General features: G+C 44.0%; 1 protein-coding gene across 1 annotated transcript in view; it reads right to left on the reverse strand.

Annotated features, from left to right (window-relative positions):
• smad6b (SMAD family member 6b) overlaps positions 1–17,285 on the reverse strand; it is a 67,564-nt gene extending 50,279 nt beyond the window's left edge. The window contains exons 1-3 of the mRNA XM_068018172.1: positions 15,981–17,285; positions 13,079–13,135; positions 11,788–11,856 (exon numbers count right to left, since the gene is read on the reverse strand). Of these exons, the coding sequence (XP_067874273.1) occupies positions 11,788–11,856; positions 13,079–13,135; positions 15,981–16,398 (544 nt within the window). The 5' untranslated portion in view covers positions 16,399–17,285. The remainder of the gene's footprint in view (positions 1–11,787; positions 11,857–13,078; positions 13,136–15,980) is intronic.
• Between the last annotated feature and the right edge of the window lie 5,469 nt (positions 17,286–22,754).

Consider the following 22,754-nt stretch of genomic DNA (forward strand, 5'->3'; position numbering starts at 1 on the left):
TCTTAGGTTATGTTCATCTCCCCAGCTTAAAGAGCCCAAATTTCTCCACGTTTTTCCACGCAACTCATGGTACTGGATCAGACTTCTCTGCACAGTTCCCGTTGTGTGAATGTCCCTCCTGTTTCTCGGAGTTGGATGCAGTATTCAAAGGTGTGGTCTGAACAGAGTACCGTGAACTTTGATCAATACCTACTCTCAACTTAGATTATCTTGTACAGGCTGTACACTTCAGCATCCGATTGCCTCTGCTCACTCAGGTATAGACTGGTTCCATGAAGACTAAAGCTCTTTTATTTTTACACTGCCAGAACCTTAGAACAACACCCGCCTTGGCCTGTGTGACATGTTCCTCAGCCACTATCCCGTGACGTGCCTAAGATTGCCATTTGCACAACATACTGGTGCTTTTATGATATCTTTTAGGCTCAAGGAGAATGGAGGCTCATGAACTATAGGCAAATCTCTCTTGCTACAGTGTGTTAGTGGCTTGGATACAGGCCCATTGTAGAATCTAATAGGGATAGAGACCATGTCCTGTTTTCACAGGCCATGAAAATGTAAGAGTATGGAATTGGTGCAAATGTGGTTCTGTAAGGAATGGGACCACTCGTAAACTGCCCCATGGCCAGAGAGAGAGTCCCAGACACCCCACTCAGCCAGACTGTGACCAAGCCAGTCATCTAATCGATCTGGTCATCTTAGCCGGATTCCCCCCTCACCCACCAACGGCCTTCAAAACAACCATGAATAAAATGCCACATATCCATTTGAACTAATTACAATGACATAAGGAGTGTGAACCCCCTCTATTACCCGTCCTCACAGTGATCACTCGAGACACAACCCTCTGGTACCTCAAGCAAATGGCCATGTTCCACGTGAGCCTAGATAGCAAGTGCCAGTGGACTATACCACCGTGGGGGAGGGAATCACTGCTGAGCCCAGTCCGCTCCTCATTTAATGTGCACATATCAGCAGGAAATTGTTGGCTCCCTGGTCCGAGTACATCAACAGCTTGGACACGAAGCACAAAATACATCATTGATGGGACAAGTCCATTCAGCCCATCGAAGTTCTCCTACCCCCGCTACCCCATCACGGTCCTCCAGGTTTACATTCAGCTGTATTTTGAGTGTTCCTGATGTTTTCGGCGACATGAGGCCACTCCGACAGATTATTTCAAACATTTCTCATTCTTTCTGATAACCGATTTAGATTTACTCCTCATTAAATTTATGGTGCTTGCTCCTACATTCCTGGTCAACTCTCGAAATACTATTTTGGGTTTATTTTTGTCTATTAGACAGGTCCACACAGACACAGAAAGAAGAACGCTGGCATATGGGTTGGCACTATGAGAGAGCTCAGTACAGTTACCTGTGCTGCTGCAGAGTATAGTAAAGATGGTCAGGTTGAATGGGTGCTTGACTTAAGTTTCACCATTACAACAGCAACTTGCATTTATATAGCACCTTTCACATAGTAAAATGTTCCAGGATGCTTCACAGGAGCATTATCAAACACAATTTGACACAGCTACATAAGGAGATATTAAGACAGGTGACCAAAAGCTTGGTCAAAGAGGTAGGTTTTAAGCAGGGTCTTAAATGACGAGGAAGAAAGGTAGAGAGGTGGAGACGGATCCCCAGAGCTTAGGGCCCAGGCAGTTAAAGACATGGCCACCAATGGTGGAGTGAACAGACAGGGCTCATTAACAGCAATTATTATTTTATATCTACCATATTAAAGATCCCACCCCCCCACAACCCCTCTTCTTCTATTGCAAGAGAATAGGAGGCCATTCAGCCTATTAAGGCTGTGCTGGCTGTTGTGAAGAACAATCCAAGTAGTCTTGCTGCTGCTTGCTGCATCTTCTCCAATATTTGTACATCATTTTTTTTTGCTCCCAAGATAATTAAATGGTTTCAACAACATGCCTCTTGACCCATCTTAAGTTCTGCTGAGAGATTGCTCCTGTTTACACTAAAGTTCCTCAATAATTCCGCCTAGGTTCTAGGATAACCCAATGCAAGTACATGTGGCCAAACAATGCCATACATACTGGAACACATGGACAGGGACAGTGCATGGTACTATGCCTCATGGGAATGTGGCGGAAGTGGGGCAGCAGTGAGCGGGGGGGGGGGGGGGGGGGGGGGGAGAAAAAGAGTGCATTTGGTGGTGCCAAAGGGCTTAGCAACCATTGAGCAATAGTGACAACACTGAATGAGCTCATGTCTCCCTCCAACCTCCCATGTCCTACTGCTGGGCCTTCCCAAGAACCAGAAATCCTGCACCAAAAACATTTGAACGTTGGGTGGCCTATATCCAATAATTCAATGTATTCTCTTTTAAACACAAAAAATATTGAATTAATCAATGCAATTAACACAATAAAATGGGAACTAAGTATTTAAAGAATGGGAATTATCAGGTAACTTGAATGGAGATATTTTGCATTGACAGGAGTAGGCTGTATAATGTACCCGCCAATCTCATGCCCAGCCAGAATTTTTGGATAACACTATTAAAGATGGCCAAAGTACATGGAGCATGCTGACTTTTCTCAGTTTTGCCGACAGCCTGTGTGTACGGCCAAGAGACACAATGCCAGCCACCAACCAGAGTGAAGAGAGTAGAGGAAGGAGGATGCAAATCAAGAATTTATAGTTTGCAGATTAGGTTTTGAAAGTCTATAGATTGTAGGGGAAAAGCCAGGACTAATGGATGTAATGAGTTCCAAAGTTCTGGGATCCTGGCAAAGAATGAGTAAGAGCAGCAGACCCAAACTTTGTCCCTGGTATCCACGCCCATCATCTTTCAAGTTCATTTCTCTACTCTCATTCAAGCCAAGCTCCTGTCCACCTACCCCCTCAGCCCCAATAAATCTCTATGAAATGCAACAATTGCGAAGACAGCAGTCGACAGCATTGAGCCATCAGTAGCTCAGTTGTGACCCTGCAGGTGTGTAAACTGTGAGATTTCACCAGAACCCATCTGAGGGCCTCTACTTGCATGCCTATTTTTTCAGTGTGCGCATTGACAACATCTGGGACTTCAGAGGCTGTCCTTTTATTGGAGGGCAACTTAAGAAACCCATTGATTGGTAGACGTCATCTTAGTAAAGGCAGCCGTAACTGAGCCAAACAAACTAACTAGTGCCACGTCGAGCTCACCAATCTCACCAGGGCTGGCATTTAGGGAAGTACTGTTCCTTTCAGTACCCCTGGGCCAACATGCCACGGTCCTGGCTCCTAATGGATTCCCATTGACCCAGAATGTTACCAGGGTTCCCAGAGTTAGATTATGAGGAGAAATTGCATAAACTGGGCTTGCATTTCCTGAAATATAGAAGGTTAAGGGGGTAACTCGATTGTGGGGTTTTAGGATTTTGACAGGTACTGATAGCGTAGATACAGAGAAACTTTTTCCACTGGTGGTGGGGGGTGGGATTCTAGGATAAGGGGACATAACCTTGAAATCAGAGCCAGGCCATTCAAGAGAGAAGTTAGGAAACACTTCTTCATGCAAAATTGTGGTAGGAGAGAGGAACTCTCCCACAAAAATAAATCGTTTTAAATCTGAGAGTAATTAATTTTTGTTGGACAAGGGTATAAAGGGGATATGGAGCCAAAGCAGGTTAGGATGCAGATCAGCCATAATCTAACTGAATGATACAATAATGTTGACGGGTTGAATGGCCTTCCCCTGTTCCTTTGACCCCTGGTGAAAACATGTATGGCTGGATTGGATGAAAACAGAGAGGGAGGTTCAGCATCAATACCCACTGTGGTACCACTCCAAGTTCACACATGAAAAATTTGGGTGAGATAACAGAGGTACTGAGTGTGCAAGTGCACTCCAGGAAGGGTCAGTGCCTTGATGAGGAGGAGAGAAAATTGGGTGAGCAGATTAGAGAGAGTAGGATTTGTTTATTTTTACCTGATCTTAGAAAAGTAGGTTAACAAATGTAACAATGCACTCATATAGTATTGGCATGTAATCACTTCCACATGACAACTCTTCAGTGTATCTGTGTACATTCACCCTCGGGAGTGGGGGAGGGGATGCTCACTTCATGAAAAGCATTTTAAAAGGACAAGTTAAGGAATTCATTGATTAAAAAGAAAGTCTTGCAACATTCCACTTTTACCAAAACAGCAAAAAAAAAAATCCATTCAGATCTAATCTTAGTAAAAATGGTTTTCATGAATGAATTCAATAACCATTATCCTAACTGGCTCCAGTTTGCTTTTGTGTCTCATGGAGGTTACTATGATGGATTAGCTCTAGTGGTTAGCATAAATCACAGCAGAAATTCAAGCCTCTCCTTTGAAGCAAGCCATGGGCAGAAAGTCAAAAAGCCTCTGTGCTGATAAAATCACACAATAACTCATGCGCCCAAGTTCCCAGTCTGCACTGCACTCTCAGTCCTGATACTATCAATCCCAATTGTGCAAGAGAGGGGGAGAGAAATCACTTTTAAAAACACATCTAAAAAGAGATTGCGTGTTTGCATGGAGACAGCCAGGCGAGGACTGGAAGAGATACAAACAGGGAGACAAACAGGCCATCAGATGACCTCTTACCAATGTTACTTGGTGGGTCAACCAGCACGTGGCCTTGGGGAACCAACTCTATGGTATGGTAAGGTCCGAGAGGGAAGGGGCTGAGTGTAGTGATGGGGCAGTTATAGAAAAGCTGGCTTAAGGGGACAGAGTATGGGAATAGTGCAGTGGTTGAAGGGGACAGAGTGAATTATACAAGAATGGGGCTAAAGTGCAAGAGCATGGAATGGTGTGTGGGGACAGGCTGACAGGGCAATAGCACAGGAAGTTGCAAGCCAGTGTTATTTTCTGTTTCTATGGAAGACAACACAATTGGAAACATCTACAACAGATGAGAGATGCAAAAGCATCTTCGAATAGAGGTTCTATTGGGACATAATCTTCAATGCTCCCTGTAAGGCATCTATAATTGGACATTAGTTTTGGTACTTATAACTTACCAATTTCATTTTTTTGTCTGAAATTGGAAACACTTATTTAATTTTAAAAATCAATAAACCCTTTCATAAAAACATCCTGCAAAAGTTTAGTTAATGTAGCAGTGTTTAATCACAGAGGCCTTCCCAAATGTAAAGCCTGACTTCAAGGCCTGGCCTGCCGTATTCCTGATCAGATTCTAAATGTCAAGTGTTTTTCAGCCACAGCAGCCAATCCAGTACTGGAAAAGGTTTAGGAAATCACATGCTTGGGGACCCCACCCCAGCCAGGGGCTCAGTTGCTAAGTGCACCACCCAGTGAAAGACTGAACCATACAAAACAGGGACGTTTCAGGTTGGGGTAAGCAATCTCCGTCTGGGTGGTAGGACCTCACGTCATCTGGTAAAATCCCGAATTACTGGTGTAGGTACTGACTCCTGATGTTATAGTTAAACCATCCAACCAAACAGCTATAGACTATGCAATGGAGGAGTGTGATCAGGGCATTTTCCTGAAACATCAGGAACCTGCTGAAATGATTTGGGATCCGTTAAGGTTCGATCTATTGGTCACTATTCAAAACCTCTTTCAACAAATTACACCTGGTATTCGGAACATCAATTACAGGAGGAGGCCATTCAGCCCCTCGAGCCTGTTTTGTCATTGCATGAGATCATGGCTGATCTGTCACCTAACTTTATATACCCACTGTTGCCCCATATCCCTTAACACCTTTGCTAACACAACTCTATCAATCTCAGTTTTGAAATTAAAAATTGATTTAGTATCAATTGCCGTGTGCGGAAGAGAGTTCCAAACTTCTACCATCCCTTGTGTATTGAAGCATTTCCTAATTTCACTCCTGAAAGATCTGGCTCTAATTTTCTGGCTATGTCTCCTCATCCTAGATTCCCCAACCAGCAGAAATAGTTTCTATGTACCCTATCAGTTGCACTTAACATTTTTAAAACTTTGATCAAATCATCCCTTAATCTTCTAAATTCCAGGACATCCAATCAACATCCTTTCTAAGCTGTGCAGCAACCTCAAAGTCCCCATGCAGGCATGCACAAGTCGGCCCCTTTAAAATAAAAGCGCATGTGCAGCCACACAAAAAAATTTAAAAGCGGCTACACACTTCAAGAAATCACCTGCGCACGCGACAAAAAAATGAGAGGGAACTCTGACTACAATGCTAGTTTGTGTAAAGCCTCCTTGTACTTTAACCCATGAAGTCCAGGTATCATTCTGGCAAATCTACGCCACACTCCCTCCATGGTTAATATATCCTTCCTGAAGTGTAGTGCCCAGACTAAACACAGTACTCCAGGCGTGGTCTTAATTGGCACCCCATCCACCACCAGCACCAGTGTGTACCATCTACAAGATGCACTGCAGCAACTCACCAAGGTTTCTTCAACAGCACCTCCCAAATCCATGATCTCCACCACCTAGAAGGCCAAGGGCACAAACACCACCACCTGCAACTTTCCCTCCGAGTCACACACCATCCTGACTTGGAACTATAATCGCCGTTCCTTCACTGTCACTGGGTCAAAATCCTGGAACTCCCTCCCTAACAGCACTGTGAATGTACACGGACTGCAGAGGTTCAAGGCAGCCGCTCACCACCATCTTCGCAAGGGCAATTAGGAATGGGCAATAAATGCTGGCCTAGCCAGTATCGCCCACATCCCATGAATAATAAAAAAAGTCCATATTGCAAAAGATTGTCTTCCGCATTTGGACACTGGGCAGAAACAAACAGCAGCGGCGATAAATTTATTCTTCTCCCTAACTCATGTGGTATTAAAAAAAGTCTCAGTGCTTCTAAAGATTTGATGACAGCTCACAAACTCCTCCCACTTCATCTGCCGAATCCCAACTACATGAGGAATCAAAGGATTTCAAATTAATAATGATACAGGGACTTAAAAAGAAAATGTATGTGCGTAGAAATTGTCAGGGGATAAGCTCACCTCTGCTAATCTCAGATGAGAAAAAAAAACACACTAATCAAGTCAAGTCTTGAGAGAGTGAGAGCGCATGCACGAGAGCGAGCATAAGAACATAAGAAATAGGAGCAGGAGTAGGCCATTCGGCCCCTGAAGCCTGCCCCGCCATTTAAGAGCGAGAGAGAGAGACAGAGAGAGAAAAAGGAGAAAGACAGCGCTTTATTGCTCATTGCTCCAACTCATCCTCCTGTTTTACACATGCACACAAGCTATTATCAGCCTCACACAAAGGGTTAATATGAGCCCCCAGGGTTAATGCATAGTATGGGTCAGTTTGAAAACTGAAAAACTCCCATCCTCTTAACTAGAAGTCTGTCCATTGGGAGTGCATTAATCACTCAGTGCGACAGTCTGCTATTAGAAGTCTCAGTATCTGAACTTGCATAGTTGGGAGACAAAGTATCCGATTTCACGGAGACTGCACTCCATTTTATCCTTATATTGTTCTAGTTAAACTCATTTCCATTATGGAAAACCTCACCTATTTTCTCCTTTAAGATCATAACATAACAAGTCACATGCTATTTCCAGTCTGTAAAACGTAATAAATTCTACACAACCTGGACAGACTAAAAACAGAAAAAAAATACCAACTAAAAAACTTGAATTAACTTCAAAGGACCAAAAGGAAAAACATTAAGTGCTGTTCAGCATATAATTGCAAAGGAAAAATGATTAAAGTTACAGCCAGCTCCAACAGCATTGTGTCTGTCTTTGTGTGCGTTTCTCACTCTCTCTGTAAACATTCATTACTAAACTTGGCTAAAAGATCAAGGAACGTGTTAGTCAAACAGATATTTTATTAGTATTTATTAAATTGGCTGACTCCGATCCCCAATATTGAAATTCACTGGCAGGGACCTTTACTACTTTCTTTTAAAAAGAAGCATGGTTACATCTGTATATAGTTAATAAAATAAAAACTCTTTGGGTTGGGAATTCAGCTTCTGGTCAGCCTTTACGCCTCTGGGGTATCGACGGCCCTTTGCTAACTATGTCGGTGCAAACTTGGAGACAGAGTGCATGGGTACAGTATTCACTCATATTGGGTATCACAACACAGCTTGTTTCCTGTCTTCATCAGATGTGTGTGTGTACTTTCAACAAAAGCCTTACATCTATATAGCACCTTTATTGTAATAAAAGATCCCAAGGCACTTCACAGGAGTGTTATAAAGCAAAATATGACACTGAGCCACATCAGGAGATATTAGGATTGAAGGCCAAAAGCTTGGTCAGAGGTAGGTTTTAAAGGAGCTTCTTAAAAGGAAGAAAGAGAGAGGTAGCAAGGCAGAGAGGTTTAGGGAGGGAATTCCAGAGCTTAGGGCTCAGGCAGCTGAAGGCACGGCCGCCAATGGTGGAGCAATGGAAATGGGGGGTGTGCAAGATGCCAGAATTGGAGCAGTGCAGAGATCTCAGAGTGGTTGGGCTGGAGGAGGTTAGAGAGATAGGGAGGGGGTGAAGCCTTGGAGAGATCTGAAAAGAATTTCAAAAATTGAGGCATTGCCAGACCGGGAGCCAAGGTAGGTCAGCGAGCACAGGATGGGTGACCAGGACTTGAATTGGAATCCAACAGGCCGGAATTGATGAAGATCAGAGATCTTGGAGGGTTGTAGGCTTGGAGAAGGTGAAGGCAGGGCCACTGCATTGTGATTGAAACTGGAACTGTGGCCTTTTCTCTCCTCCAAGCCCAGGGACACGAGGGCAACTGTTGCAGTCTAAATGAGGAGCTGGCTGAGAATGGCTTTGTTCGTAAAGCCTGGAACTTTCCGGTTCAGGTGGCTCTGTACCATGTAAGGTGATTCATTGAGAGGTGCGGAAGTCTCAGAATGTTCTGTGTGGTGTCGATAAAGTAAATACAACTCCCCCCACGAACAGGCTGTGGAACCCATCACTGTAATACCAGCCGAGAGTGCCAGCTTTGATTCCCAATCTGAGTCGAGTTGATGGATCACAGCCAGGGTAGTAGTTAGTGTTCTAAAATTAGCCTCAGAGATCGACGGGGAGAAAGGAGGGAGATTGGCCAGAGTTACTGCCCAGGACGACTCCCTACCACAAGTAGTGCACATGTGGATGAGGACAGGACTGGAATTTCAAGTGATGCCCTCGTGGTCAAATTGCCCGCCAAGACTCCCCTGTTCCAAGCCCATACGTTGGGAATGAACATTTGGCCAAGATTATTGGATGGCCGCTGGCTCCTACACTGCAGCACAAGGAGCCAAGCAGGGAAATGTTTTTGCAAATGCTGTGCTATTTTGCTGAAGAAAGTTTGCCTTAAGCCTGGTCAATTAGTAATAATTAATTTATATGGGGAAAAAGTACCGCCATCATTTCAGATAACTCAGAATCCAGTGTTCCAGGCTGGAGGCACATATCCCAATGACAACTGACTTGACAGGAACGGAGAAGAGGATCACCTCATAGAGACGATGTTGAACATAATTGTCCTTCCCACATATTCCTGGCATATCAGAGAGTGCTAGCACTTCTATGCCAGTCTGGGCTTTGAAACCACATATCACAAACAAATGAACTCAGCAAGAACTCCAGATAATCCCCTCATTTACATTTCAGGACATGATAAAGAATTGGTCAACCATAATTAAGGTGCACCGTTCAGATACCACACAGTCAAAGTCTCCAGATTAACCACATAGCTAGCAATAAATAGAAAAATAGCAATGCGGATGTTTCACATGGAGCCGACTCTGGTCCACAAACATACACGTATTACCCTGGCAAGACCATCCTGGGCACCCCCAATTTTCATCGCCCCACCACTGGCGTACGTGCCCCCAGCTGTCTAGGCCCCATGCTCTGCAATTCCCTCCCTAAACCTCTCTGCCTCCCTCCTCCTTTAGGGAGGATACTGAATACTGGTCTTGCCAGCAATGCTCACATCCCAAAAATGAATAAGTTAAAAAAAAAAGACGCTACCTCTTTGACCAACCTCCTGTCCCAATATCTTATGTGGCCTAGTGTCAAATTTAGTTTGACAACAATTCTGCAAATTGCCTCAGGACGTTAAATGCCCTATAGAAACGCAAGTTGTTGCAATGGTCAAACCAAATGAAGCACCCTTTCAACCAGAGTACATTCATGCTACTCTAATACCACAGTTAACAGTGCCGATCTTTCTTATTCTTCTCTCCTTAACGTGCCAACTCACATTGAGCAATGGTTCCAATGGCACCTAAGCTCATCTCGGTAACCGATCTTCTGGTATGAGATCTGATAGTGATTTATCAGCAGGCTGTTCAAGCATGGAAGAGTGTTACAGCCAAGTGCAGCGCTGAGCTGACATCCAGCAACAGGTGCGCGTGCACCTTCCAGCAGCTGCCACTAGACAGCGATCAGGAGCAGGCGCCTTGGTTAAATTTTTATCCCACCACCTTAACCCAGTGCGATGCTGCTCCAAGTTCAGATCAATGAATGCCGTACAGCCAGGGGGAAATCAAGCCTGGAATCTTACTGCTCACAATTCAGTGTCACACCACCTTTTACCAAATGAACCATTGGGGATCAGCTAATTACATTTACAAAGAAATACTTCATTTCCCACCAACACCTGCACCCCCCCACCCCCAAAAAAGACATTAGTTCTAAATGTTAGCAGCAAATTCAGAACTATTGATTACAATTAGCCATCTCACAAATGCTGATTCCAATATGATTTTCTATTCCTCTCTGACAGCCAATTTAGTCACTCGAGGAGCGGAATTCCTCCTATCGATCTTCATCGTTGCTGGTCACTCCGAAACCGCAGGCCCAGAAGGGATCGATTTATACCAACCTTTGCCTTCTGCTACTGCGGCTTTGGTATGTGTGGGCAGATCTGGGCCCTCCCCTAGCTAGCTGTGAGATTAACCAAGGGTGGGGGAGTTATTTATGTTGTAAACACATCTGACTTGACCTCCCCCATTGATAATTTTAGTAAAAGGGTTGTGCATATAAAAATGGAAATCCTGTTATGTACTCATACCATCTTTTGAAAGGAAGAATCTCCTCCTTGAATTACCTGAAGACTTTTTCTCCCTTAGACAAAATTGAGTCAACTTAAGCAGTCAACAACTTTGTCCACCATTTTTCTGTGTCACACTTCCCCCAGAGGGCATCATGTACTTTTGCCTCTTCCTTGGCCACCCACCTCCTCCCCGCTTCCCAAAAAGTCATAAAAAAATTCGGGGCAACAACACCAGCTGCTAAAAAAGAAACCTGAGCTGCACAGGCATCCTCCAATAAGTTGGACCAATGCACAATCATTAAAGGTTATTAAACACACACTTCCCACTCCACAAAATTTCCAAGAAGCCTTGATAATACCGGCCTCCAAAACAAAGTAGTCCCAAGTGGGAAACCCACCAAGTACAAAACAACACAGTCCTGACAAAAGGTCATCGACCTGAAATGTTAACTTTGCTTCTATCTCCACAGATGCTACCAGACCTGCTGAGTATTTCCAGCATTTTCTGTCTCTATTACAAAGCAACTCAACTTCAAGAAGGTCCAAAAGTGATCCCACATAACTTCAGCACAGGTTAACACAAGACAGTTCACAACGCATCATCCCATGATATGCTCAGCATCATATGAAATCCCCTTGAATATTTTCAGAAGGCTTTATCAATAAGCATTTTTTAAAAAGATAGCAATACCAAACGTTCATCATGATTACTGTGATGATGTCTGTTATTCCAAACCAATTCAGGCCTCTCAACACGCATTCCTTTAACAATCTCACTTTCTCCACAACACACGGACATTTGAGAGACGTTCAACAAGCTTACCTGAGAAGTCTCCAGGTGTGATGTTTGGGGAATTGGTGGCTTCTGTTTCAGTGTAGGACACTGTGCATTCTGATGGATAGTAAAACAAGTAAATAGGTTTTAAGGATACAGGAATTGAGAACTGAGCTATCTACACCACTGTGCAGGGTGAATCCTCCACATCCCACCCACCCCACACTACAGTAAAGTATACAGCAGCTGTACCACAATAGAAAACAGGCCAATTCTTGCATATTACCTGACTTCTCAAGCATGCTAAAGTTACACAGGGAACTGAGATGCTGTATAAGACAAGTGCTGTACACAGCTGCAGAGCAAGCACATCACAGCCCACAGATAAGATTTGCAAAGTTTGAGAGAGAGGTTAATGCCGTTCAGAACAAATGGAGACAGGGGGGAACTATAGAAAAATTCTTAAAACTTCCATTCTCCAAGCCATCAAAAGCTGCACCAAAGATCCAACTCTCAACAAGCAAATATTTATAGTTAATCCAATCTTAAGACTGGATACAGAATATATTGGGGAAAATGTCCCTACATTTTGCACATTTCTTTCCTTCAAGTGAGGTAATTTTTAGTAAATTTTAAAAGTTTTTGCACAATTGATTTTTTTTTAAATGTCATATCAATTGTGTAATTATTACATTTTAAATATTGGAAGAATTTAACCCAGGCCAAACAACAGCTTGCCTGCTGACTGATCCCTTGCAACCCCAGCACCACACACTTCCAACCACAGCCCAACTCACTGAAACTTCAGTGTTTGGCAGGGCACCATGTAAAATATCAGCAGAATTCACTCAAGCTTTCCTGAAAGTTACAGGTTTCCTTTCAGTGGGGTAAATGCCCAACTGAACTAGCCAATGTGCAGTTACTGTATTTAATTATAATTAAAATTCTTCCAAGCCAGTTTATTACTGCAATAACAAAACCCGTGCTTTAACAGTTCCAAAAAAAATCTCTGGAGCTCCTTTTTTCTCGACCCCGCCCACCAATTCCCCGCCTCTCCCCCCCCCCCCCGCCCCCCGAAAAGGCACTGGGGTACAGTTCCACAGATGCCAGGTGCCCTATGTGGTAACATGCAATGACAAATTCCTAACTTCAAGTAAGACACTTAAAAATGTTTAGTCAGAGAACACATTGTGTCTATCACAGAAAAGAGCTTGTGCTGAATTCCTGTGGTACACGTTTATTGTCATGCTCTAGCCATTTCCCCCAAACTAATAGCAACTTGTTTTTAAAAATTACATTATATATATATGTATACACACACACACATTTAAAAACTTACCCAATGCCTTTTCCTCATCATTTGTAGAGAATCTGGAGTAAGGAGGTGGTGGAGAATCTGAAAATGAGGACATGGGAGTTAACAGAAAGAAAAAGTGCGGAACGAGAGAGGAAAAAAATCCTTTCGCTGTCCTGGGAAAGGTTTAAGTGTAGGGAGAGTGAGCTTGCAGTAATTGCCTGGATATTCAGTCGTCAGATGAACGAAGAGCCAGACTGGCGCCAGCTATATGCAAACTGCATATTATTGCCACTCCTTCACCTAAATAGCTTTGGAACTTCTTAGGAAAAAGGAGAAAAAAAACACGACTTGAAATTGATCTCATTTCAAAGGGATAATTCCAGACCTCAATCTCCTCCCACTACAGGAGGTGGGGAGGGAGAGAGATAGAGAAAAAAAACTTCGATTTAAATCACATTCGTTCAGTTCTGGTCCAGCCTGCAGAATTAAGAGGATTTTTTAAATTTAAAACAAAAACGAGATTGCTGCCGTTTCCTGAGGAAGGGAAAGGAATTTCTCTGCGCTGGTTGCCAGAAGTAAAAAAAGGTGAAATTGACTCGCCAAGTCTCCGAGACCGAAGGAAATCAACAAGATGTTTCAGTATCTCTTTGCTAAAACATTTCAAACTATGCAGAGCAACGGTCACATTACAGCCATTTTCCCAAATATTTTGGGGGGGATGCGGGTGGCTTAGGAGAGAAACTAAAAGTAGCAACATTTTAAACATTCGTTTTAACAACTAAAAAAAAAACACAATCCAGGTTAAAGCCGGAGTCTGCATCAGTGACATTAAAAAAAACGTTATCACGTCACGCATCGGTGATCCTCAGATATTTGCAAAATGCTACAGGACTTGAGACACGGCTGTTTTTTTTAAAAAAAGAGACAGTGGTTTCCTTTTATCGGGCCTCCAAAGTTTAAATACAGCACTGATTTTAAAAACAAATTGAATTAATAATTCTCATTAACAGCTACCCCAGTGTGCATTATAAAAGCCCTAACCAGGCCAACAAGTCTTCTAAAGTTCAGTTCTTCTGTAACTATATGAGTGACGCTTAAATTATGTATTAATGAATGGGGAGGTTCCTCTCCCAACAAACACGATTTAGCGAAGCTGCAGTTTTAAAAGAACCAACACTCAGGTTAGCTGGTAAGTGTGAACCCATTTCTCAGAGGCATTTTCATGCGTCCTCGAGATTTACAGACTGACAGCACCCAAGTGTTAATCCCAATTATGACAATGAACTGATTACAAAAAAGGGAGGGTCCAATATTTCCACCGTAAAACGGTTACGTAAATAAAACGACAAGTGAATTTAATTCGAAACTCGATCTAAACCCATCATTTTCTGAGATTTAAGTTTCACCCAAGTAATTGGATATAAAAAGCCAGTGGAAGTAACCGCAACCAGAACAAAATTGTCTTTTGAAATATTTAACAGAAGTTACATAGATAGGTTTAAAACTCTTTTTTCTTAAGCTGGTGTTTGCTCACCAAGCCATGTAAAAACTTTTACAGCCCGAACACCTCGTCCTGTGGTGGCGTTGACACAGATTAAATTAGGTAACCCACCAGATCCAGTCTGTTGGGACACTTTTTGTAACATTTATGTATCAAGACATGTTGTTGACAGTTTCATGGTTTCAGACCGAGTGTCGCTTGCTCAAAAAAAAAAATCACAGGGCGTACATTAAAAGCTAGGCGACCACAATCCTCATTTCAGTTAATTACTGAGTGATTAGATTTTGTATTTTGGCCCGCCTGTGTGTAAGTATCTTTTTTCCCCTTTTCTCTCTCCCCCCCCCCCCCCCCGCCAAAAAAAAAGTGTTCTCGGGCAAGAACGTTAAGTTTCACCTGTTTTAAAGCCCTGTCATTATCTGTCTGGTTACATTTGCTGCAACAAAGGTATCTTGTGAATGACTGAAATAGACATCCAACTTACAAATGGCTTGAAATGTTACATCTACTTTATATGAATGATTGAAATATGCAATTTATGAATGAAGTAAGCCTGGGCCTTATAAACGACATACATTTCCATTTATTTCTGCTACTTCAATGATTGAAATCGAATTTATGAATTACATGCACCTTCTTAAAGATTGTGTCATAAATACACTTCCGAACTCTGTACACAATGTGAACTCGTGGTACTAATTTATGGAATCTCATTGAATTTGCGAATAACATGGGGAAGGTCTAAACTTATTTAATATTATATGTCAAACTGAAGTTCAGAATCGTTTACAAAGTGCGACATTTGGAGCGACCAGTGGAGACGATCTCATTCTGACCATTTCTCACGTGGCTTACAAAGCCTGGCTCTGGTGGGAGATCAGCCGGGTACAAATTAAATTTTTTTACTTCTAAATCTGCTTGGTTAATTTTAAAGCGGTGGCTGGAACAAAAACAAATGCAAAATTATGAAAACTCCGTAAATCCAGATTGGCATCAGAATCACCCTCCCCTTCAAAAAAAAAGAGCTGAATTGAAAGTCTGCAATTCTCAAATGCACAAAAGGTGGTGCACACCTCAGAGCTTTTGCAAATAACAGTACATGTGTGAAGGCTGGCTGTGAGGAGATGTGGGGGGAATGTAAGGTCCCCTCCACCAAGCTGAACTGAGGGGCTGGATCCATGGGAAACCCCTCGAACTGTATCGGGAAAATTTTGTCTCCTGTAAAATGTAAAAATGTATCTGGCATGACAAATGTGAAATGGAAGGGTTGTGAGGCAACTCATGATTGTGTTGAAGCAAACGGACCTCCTTTGCACTGTTTGTAATTTTTGACTTGGTGCTGTTTGGTAATGTATTTTTTTTTTACAGATTTTTATGAATAAAGTATATTTTGGAAATAAAAGTAAGAGATGTGGGAGGGGGGAATAACAGGGAAAAATAACTCACCTGGTCCACAAAGTCTGCTGAAATGATAGGGGTTACAGCAAACGGTAGCGTTGTCCCCGTTCCTGGAAAAGCCCTCGCAGGAATAGAGCCGCTTGAGTTCAAATAGATGCTTGAGATCAGGCCACCTGAACAGTCTGCAGAGTAAAACCTGAGGAGCCAGTGTCTGCTTGCCAACCCTCAGCTCGTTTTTGGCCATGAGGATACAGGCGGTATTTAAGCCCCCGCTGCTTTCCACCGCCTGCACCAGCAGTTCCAAGGGTTTCTCCTTCAGCCTCTTCAGCAGCGAGTGCGTGACCGACTTGAGTTCGTTTAGCGATCCGGCCAGGTCACTCCAATCGTCCGCCTCCTGCCCATTTCCTCCCGTTACCCGGCTTCGCCAAAGTCGCCGTACAAGGCCTGAGCGTTTAGACCTGAACATGCGACGGTTATAAACGCGATACTCGGGGGGGGAGGGCAAGGTATAAACCTGCAGCTTTCCGAGGCAATCTTTCTCCCTCTCTCTTGTCTTGGGGGGGTGGGGGGGGGGGGGGGAAGAGGGGGGATGGGGTGGGAAGGGAGGGGAAGGGAATCTTAAAAAGGCAGCTCACACGGCATCAAGCTGGGGAGAGAGCCGTGCATCAGCACAGCCAGCTTGCTCCGGGATCAGATCACAGCTACACCGCATACGAAGCTGCAACATTCGGCTGGGGAAAAGGATACTGTGCAGGAGGGGAGGGGGGAAAATTCACAACAGCAACCAATGCAAAAATAAAAATGAATGTTGCAACAAAAAAAAACAATCTGGGACTAGCGAAGCCAGATCCACAAACGCAAGATGCACATAGAGAGAGGAGAGAGAGCCAAGTATATTCAAAAGTCACAAGATTTTCTTTGCAAGTGGGGTCAGCAATATCACCTCTAACTTCCCCAACCCACACCCACTGCCCCCCCAAAAAAAACAAAACACCTCGACTTTTCTTCCTCTTAAAAGCCGCAGTCTTCACATTGAATGAAAATGTCCCTTTTTCCCACTGCAATAGATCCAATATAATTGCAAGCGAAATCTTGAGTAACTGCGCTTCTTCTCCACAAATCACACTGCAGACTTCACCAATGCAACATGCTTTTATATATTATATAATTCCAAGCTTTGTTTTAAAAAAAACAAAAAAATTACACATAACCACACACACACACATAGACAGAAGTGAGCTGGAGAGAGAACACACTCTAGGTCCGATCAGTACATCCTACATGGACAGTTAGACTGCACTGAGTAGATTTTCTCTCCTCTCCTCTGCTTCTATCACTCTCTCTCTCTCTCTCTCTTTACAACACGCTGGGCCTCCTAGGGCACTTCTCAGCCATTGGCTGTCTGCAATCATGTGGTAGTCTAGACATTTTGGCGCGGGTCTGATCTGCACTGATTGTTGCGCAAACAAGGTTTCCAGTTTCTTAACTCTTTGCGCACTAGAGCTTTTATTGTAGGCATTTAAATAGTGTTTTCAAATCGATACATTAACCATATTTTTGTGTCATTCTGTTGCATAAATGAATATGCAAAACAAGAAAAGCTTCAATCTGCATATTAAGTACAGTTCCCCTCTCTATAGCCTTTTCGCGCCTGGTGTTGGGGTTTGCAGTCTCACAATTTTAACTCTGAATGGGTTTTAAGTGAGTTAAAATCTCGCCCATTGATCGCCCTTAAGTGCCCAGTCTCCAGCCCGGGCTTCTCTGCTGATCCCACGGGAGGAAAACCGTGCGCTCACCAGCGCAGGAGGAGGGGAGTCACACAAAAACACAAGCAGTCCTTCAGTGTGGCAAGTTGGACTGGGAGTGACAGAGAACTCACAGCCCTTCTAATACCCACATGCACAAACTTTCCTGAGGCTGGAGATGAGGAATGGTAACTTTGGCTTCATTTTCTTTGAACGCTTTCATTTCTTGGGTGTAAAAATATTGGAGATGGGAAAATTGGCTGTTTGCCTGCAACCGAATAAGGCAGAATCTAAAAGCAAAATACTGCAGATGCTGGAAATCTGAAATAAAAACAGAAAGTGCTGGAAATACTCAGCAGGTCCGGCAGCATCTGTGGAGAGAGAAACAGAGTTAACGTTTCAGGCCGGTGACCTTTCATCAGAACTGTCAAGTATTTCCAGCACTTTCTGTTTTTATTGATGCAGAATCTATTCACTTTATACCTGGTCTGGGTAAATGGTGCGTCGCAAGGATTTACATGTTGGGTGGCTGATGATGTGAGTGTGGAGGTTGAGTGTTTGGAGGCGAGAGTTCATGAGATGAAACATCCAGGAATATGGCCCAGAGGAGTTGGCAATCACACCCCCTTTCCCAGTCGAGTAGTGGTGATGCTAATTGCAGCATTTCCAGAGAAGTTACCTGGGAAATTACTCATTTCTGGGTCTCAGCCCTATAATAGGCAATGTGTTTACCTAGTGAGCCAGAGGGGGAGCTTTTAAAAAAAATTAACAAAGTTACTTCCTGACAAAGCCGCTTTAATAAACTGTTGGTTTGGTTAATTCCCAGTAGATGTGAGACTGTCATGAAATGACATTTATGGCAAATACACCACATCCCCTTGTGTTTGTATTCAAATCAACAATTTAAAAGCCTTTCCAGTAAAGCAGTTAATTACATTGTTACAGAATGTGGTTGAAGGGTAATCATCATCATCAATAACAACTTGCATTCATATAGCCAAACGTCCCTAGGCGCTTCACAGGAGTAACTCAAGACAACAAAAATTGGCGGTGAGCCAAAGGAGGAGGCATTAGGACAGGTGTCCAACAGCTCAGTTAAAGAACTAGGTTTAAGCAGAGTTTTAGAGGAGAATCAGCAAGGAATTCAAACTGCAACAATGAAATAAAACAAGGAATTAATGGTAAAGCATCAAAGTAACATGACAATGGTTAGTGGATATATTTTTCTCCAATTTTCGTTACTTCTCCCTTGTAGCCGCCTCCCTCACACTGCTGGACTATGGTGGCACTAGTCAGCGCCAATCAACCTGCACTCCAGTGTCTCACCCAAACAACCATCGTTAACATACAAATTAAGATAATGAAGATTGTCAGGATGTTCGACCACACTGTCCTCACTGGCCAGCCAAATAGGGGCACATTGCAGTGGGGAATCACTGAGTATTAATCACGAATTACCCTTGCAGAGTTTCCACCCCTCCTTAACCCAGGGTTATTGAGTTCAACAGTACAGTGCCCCCACTGAGGCCAGTTACCTCAAACAAAGCTGGAACTGAAAATGGAACCTTCATTCAGGAAACAAGCAGATACATGATGAGCGTCTGTAGAATATCATTTGCATTGTACGAGTGGGCTCATCACATATCCTCCAGATCCTTGTCACGTACTTAACCGATGAAGTCTTATCACCGCCATGAGACCAACCTCCTACTCCATCGATCTTGTCCCATCCCAACCTCTGACCAAATAGCTCCAATTTCATGCACCAATGCTCCAGGATTTTGTTAATCTTTGCACAGTCACTCTACCCTTACCTTCAAAACCACTTTCATCACCCAATGTTTGAAAACCCCATCTTTAATCCCTTTGTTTTCTCCAGCTACTTTTCCATATTCAACTTGCTCTTCCTCTCTGAGATCCTTGAATTCATTGTAGTCATTCAGCTCTATGCTCATGTCTCCCACTGTGTCCTGCTCAATTCCCATTAGGCCAGTTTCTGTCCTGCTTACAGCACCAACCTGGGCATGATCAAAGTTACCAATTATGTCCATGGCGAATGCTACAGTGGTATGTTATCCTTCCTTGTCCTCAACCTCTCTGCAATGTTTGATGCAAACCACTCTATTCATCTTGTGTTGCCCTTCCTCTACAGAACACAGGAGCATTGGAACCGCTAGATGGAAAAAGACTACGGTCCATTTATTTCGCCTTCTACCATCCTAGGAATCATATGATGCAATAATGGAGTTATTGACCAATCATAGCAATCAAGCTTTACAACAGATGCAGGCATGACGTGGGGAAAAGCCCCATTGGTGGAGAGATTTCGGAACCATAGGTCCAAAGTCATCTATTCCTCCCAAGTTCGCTCCAACTCACCACACGTCATGTCACAAATTACTTACATAGTGGATCCTACAATGATATCTGCTGAAACAAAATCTAACTGATTTGCATTTGAATGAATGAACACTAATCGCTTCCACCATCTCCTTTGGGAACCTGTTCCATAGTTTCAGCACTTGCTCTTTGAAAAAATGGGTGCGATTTTAACTCACTCAAAACTCATTCAGTTGCACCGAGTAAAAATCATGTCCAATGTTTTCAAAGATTAGTTTTGAATTTAACCTCCTTTGAGCACAAACTCGGTGTACCTCTCCAGGATAGCCTCAGTTGGCTCCATTCCAACTTGCCCTAATGCAGCCAGCATATCTCAAGCAAAGGCTACACCACTTGACTCCATACAATTACCTCTGGAGCACCCAACATTTCACAGTTGACTAGTTGCCCGTTAACAATACTGACCCATAGCACGGGATCGGCCTCCACATGTGTGCTGATGGTGCCGAGCTCTACCTTTCTAGCAGCACCCGCGGTTCCATGGCCATACTGTATTGTCAGATTGCTTCTCCAACATTAGAACATAGTCAGTGTCAGCTGTTCTCAGTTGGTTGCACTCTTGTTGCTGAGTTCAAAGTTGCTGTGGGTTCAAGTCCCATTCCAGTGATTTGAGCATAAAACCTAGGCTGACATTCCCAGTGCAGTACTGAACTGCAGTGCGGGAGGTGCTCTTTTAGATGAGACATTAAGCCAAGGCCCTGTCTGCCCTCTCAAGTGGATGCAAAAAGTCCTGTGGCACAATTTTGAAGAAGAGCTGGGGAGTTCTCCCTAGAGGCCTGCCCAGGTCGGGGAAAAAGGAAGCTGACCTGAACCTGACCGAATCACAGCAGACCTGAGCCCGACCCGGCCCGAGTCCCTTCGATTTAGTCCCGGGCCCGACCCAACCCGAACATGCCCCGACTTGACTCGACCTGACCCGAGCCCGACCCAACCATCCCTTTACATATCTTCCAACTCAGAACCTCCAGGAAGCTGCAGCGCATGCGTGATGACATCATAGTGATGTCATTCGCTCACTGCGCAGACTCAGTTTCGTCCCGGACTCCCAGCTCTGGTAAGTTTTTTAATTTCAATACTTACCAGCAGAGCACTTACTGTGTGTGTCCGGCTCGACCCGACCTGACCCGACTCGACCTGGACCCGGCCCGACCCGACCCGACCCGAACCTGAAAGCCTGACCCTGAAGATGGGCCTGACCCGACCCAAACCGGACACATGTCGTCGGGTCCCGTCGGGTTCGGGTTCGGGTAGCCAGCCTCTAGTTCTCCCTGCTGTCCTGGCCAATATTTATTCCTCAATCAACATCACTAGAAAAATGAAAGGCCATTATTACATTGCTGTTTGTGGGAGCTTGCTGTGCACAGATTGGCAGCCACATTTCCTACATTAAAACGGTGACTATCTTTTAAGATTTTTTCATAGGCTGTAAAGTGCTTTGGGATGCCCTGAGGTTGTGAAAGGTGCTGTATAATATGTCTTTCTTTCTTTTTGAAAGAACTTGCTCAAACTGCACTCTTGGCTTCCACCAAAACTTCATACCTTCCAACTCTCCTCCTCTCCCCAGCTGCTCGCTCGATTGAGCCAGGTGGCACACAACCTCAGTGATTCAAATCTTACCTGGCACCAAGACCAGTCCCACTTGCACATCTCGTGCCTTTACCTTTACCTCACCCCCACTGTAGCTGAAAATATTATTCACACTTTACTGATTTCAGACTTGACTCCTGTAATGTATTCTTTGCTGGGTTTCTGCAATCCATTCTACACAAACTCAAGACTCATTTAAAACTCCACCACTCACATCCGATCCTACAGGGACCCAGTGACAACACAAAGCACCCCTGGGTCAGAACAGCATGGGATTGATTTTTTTTATTTGTTCACGGGATGTGGGTGTTGCTGGCAAGGTCAGTATTTATTGCCCATGTGAAGGTGGTGGTGAGCCGCCTTCTTGAACCGCTGCAGTCTATGTGTTGTAGGTACATACACAGTGCTGTTAGGTAAGGAGTTTCATGATTTTGACCTAGCAACAATGAAGGAACAGCGATGTATTTCCAAGTCAGGATGGTGTGTGGCTTGGAGGGGAACTTGCAGGTGGTGGTGTTCCCATGCACTCCTGCTGCTCTTGTCCTTCTAGGTGGTAGAGCTTGCAGGTTTGGAAGGTGTGCTGGTGGTGGAGGGAACAAATATTTAAGGTGCTGGAGGGGTGCCAGTCAAGCGGGTTGCTTTGTCCTGGATGGTGTTGGGTTTCTTGAGTGTTGTTGGAGCTGCACCCATCCAGGCAAGTGGAGAGTATTTCATCACACTGCTGACTTGTGCCTTGTAGATGGTAGACAAGCACTGGGGAGACAGGAGGTGAGTTACTCACCGCAGAATTCCAAGCCTCTGACCTGCTCTTGTAGCCACAGCATTTATGTGGCTACTCCAGTTCAGTTTCTGGTCAATGGTGATACCCAGGATGCTGATGATGGGGGATTCAGCGATAGTAATGCTGTTGATTGTCAAGGGGAGGTGGTTAGGCTCTCTCTTTTTTTGGAGATGGTCATTGCCTGGCACTTGTGTGCGCGCGCAAATGTTACAGGCCATTTATCAGCCCAGCTGGGGGTGGACTAGTTCATTATCTGAGGAATTGCAAATGGAACTGAAAGATGCTGAGAAAAGTTCCCTCTGCCTCAGC

The sequence above is a fragment of the Heterodontus francisci genome, chromosome 38 (assembly GCF_036365525.1).
Source record: "Heterodontus francisci isolate sHetFra1 chromosome 38, sHetFra1.hap1, whole genome shotgun sequence".
Taxonomy (NCBI): domain Eukaryota; kingdom Metazoa; phylum Chordata; class Chondrichthyes; order Heterodontiformes; family Heterodontidae; genus Heterodontus; species Heterodontus francisci.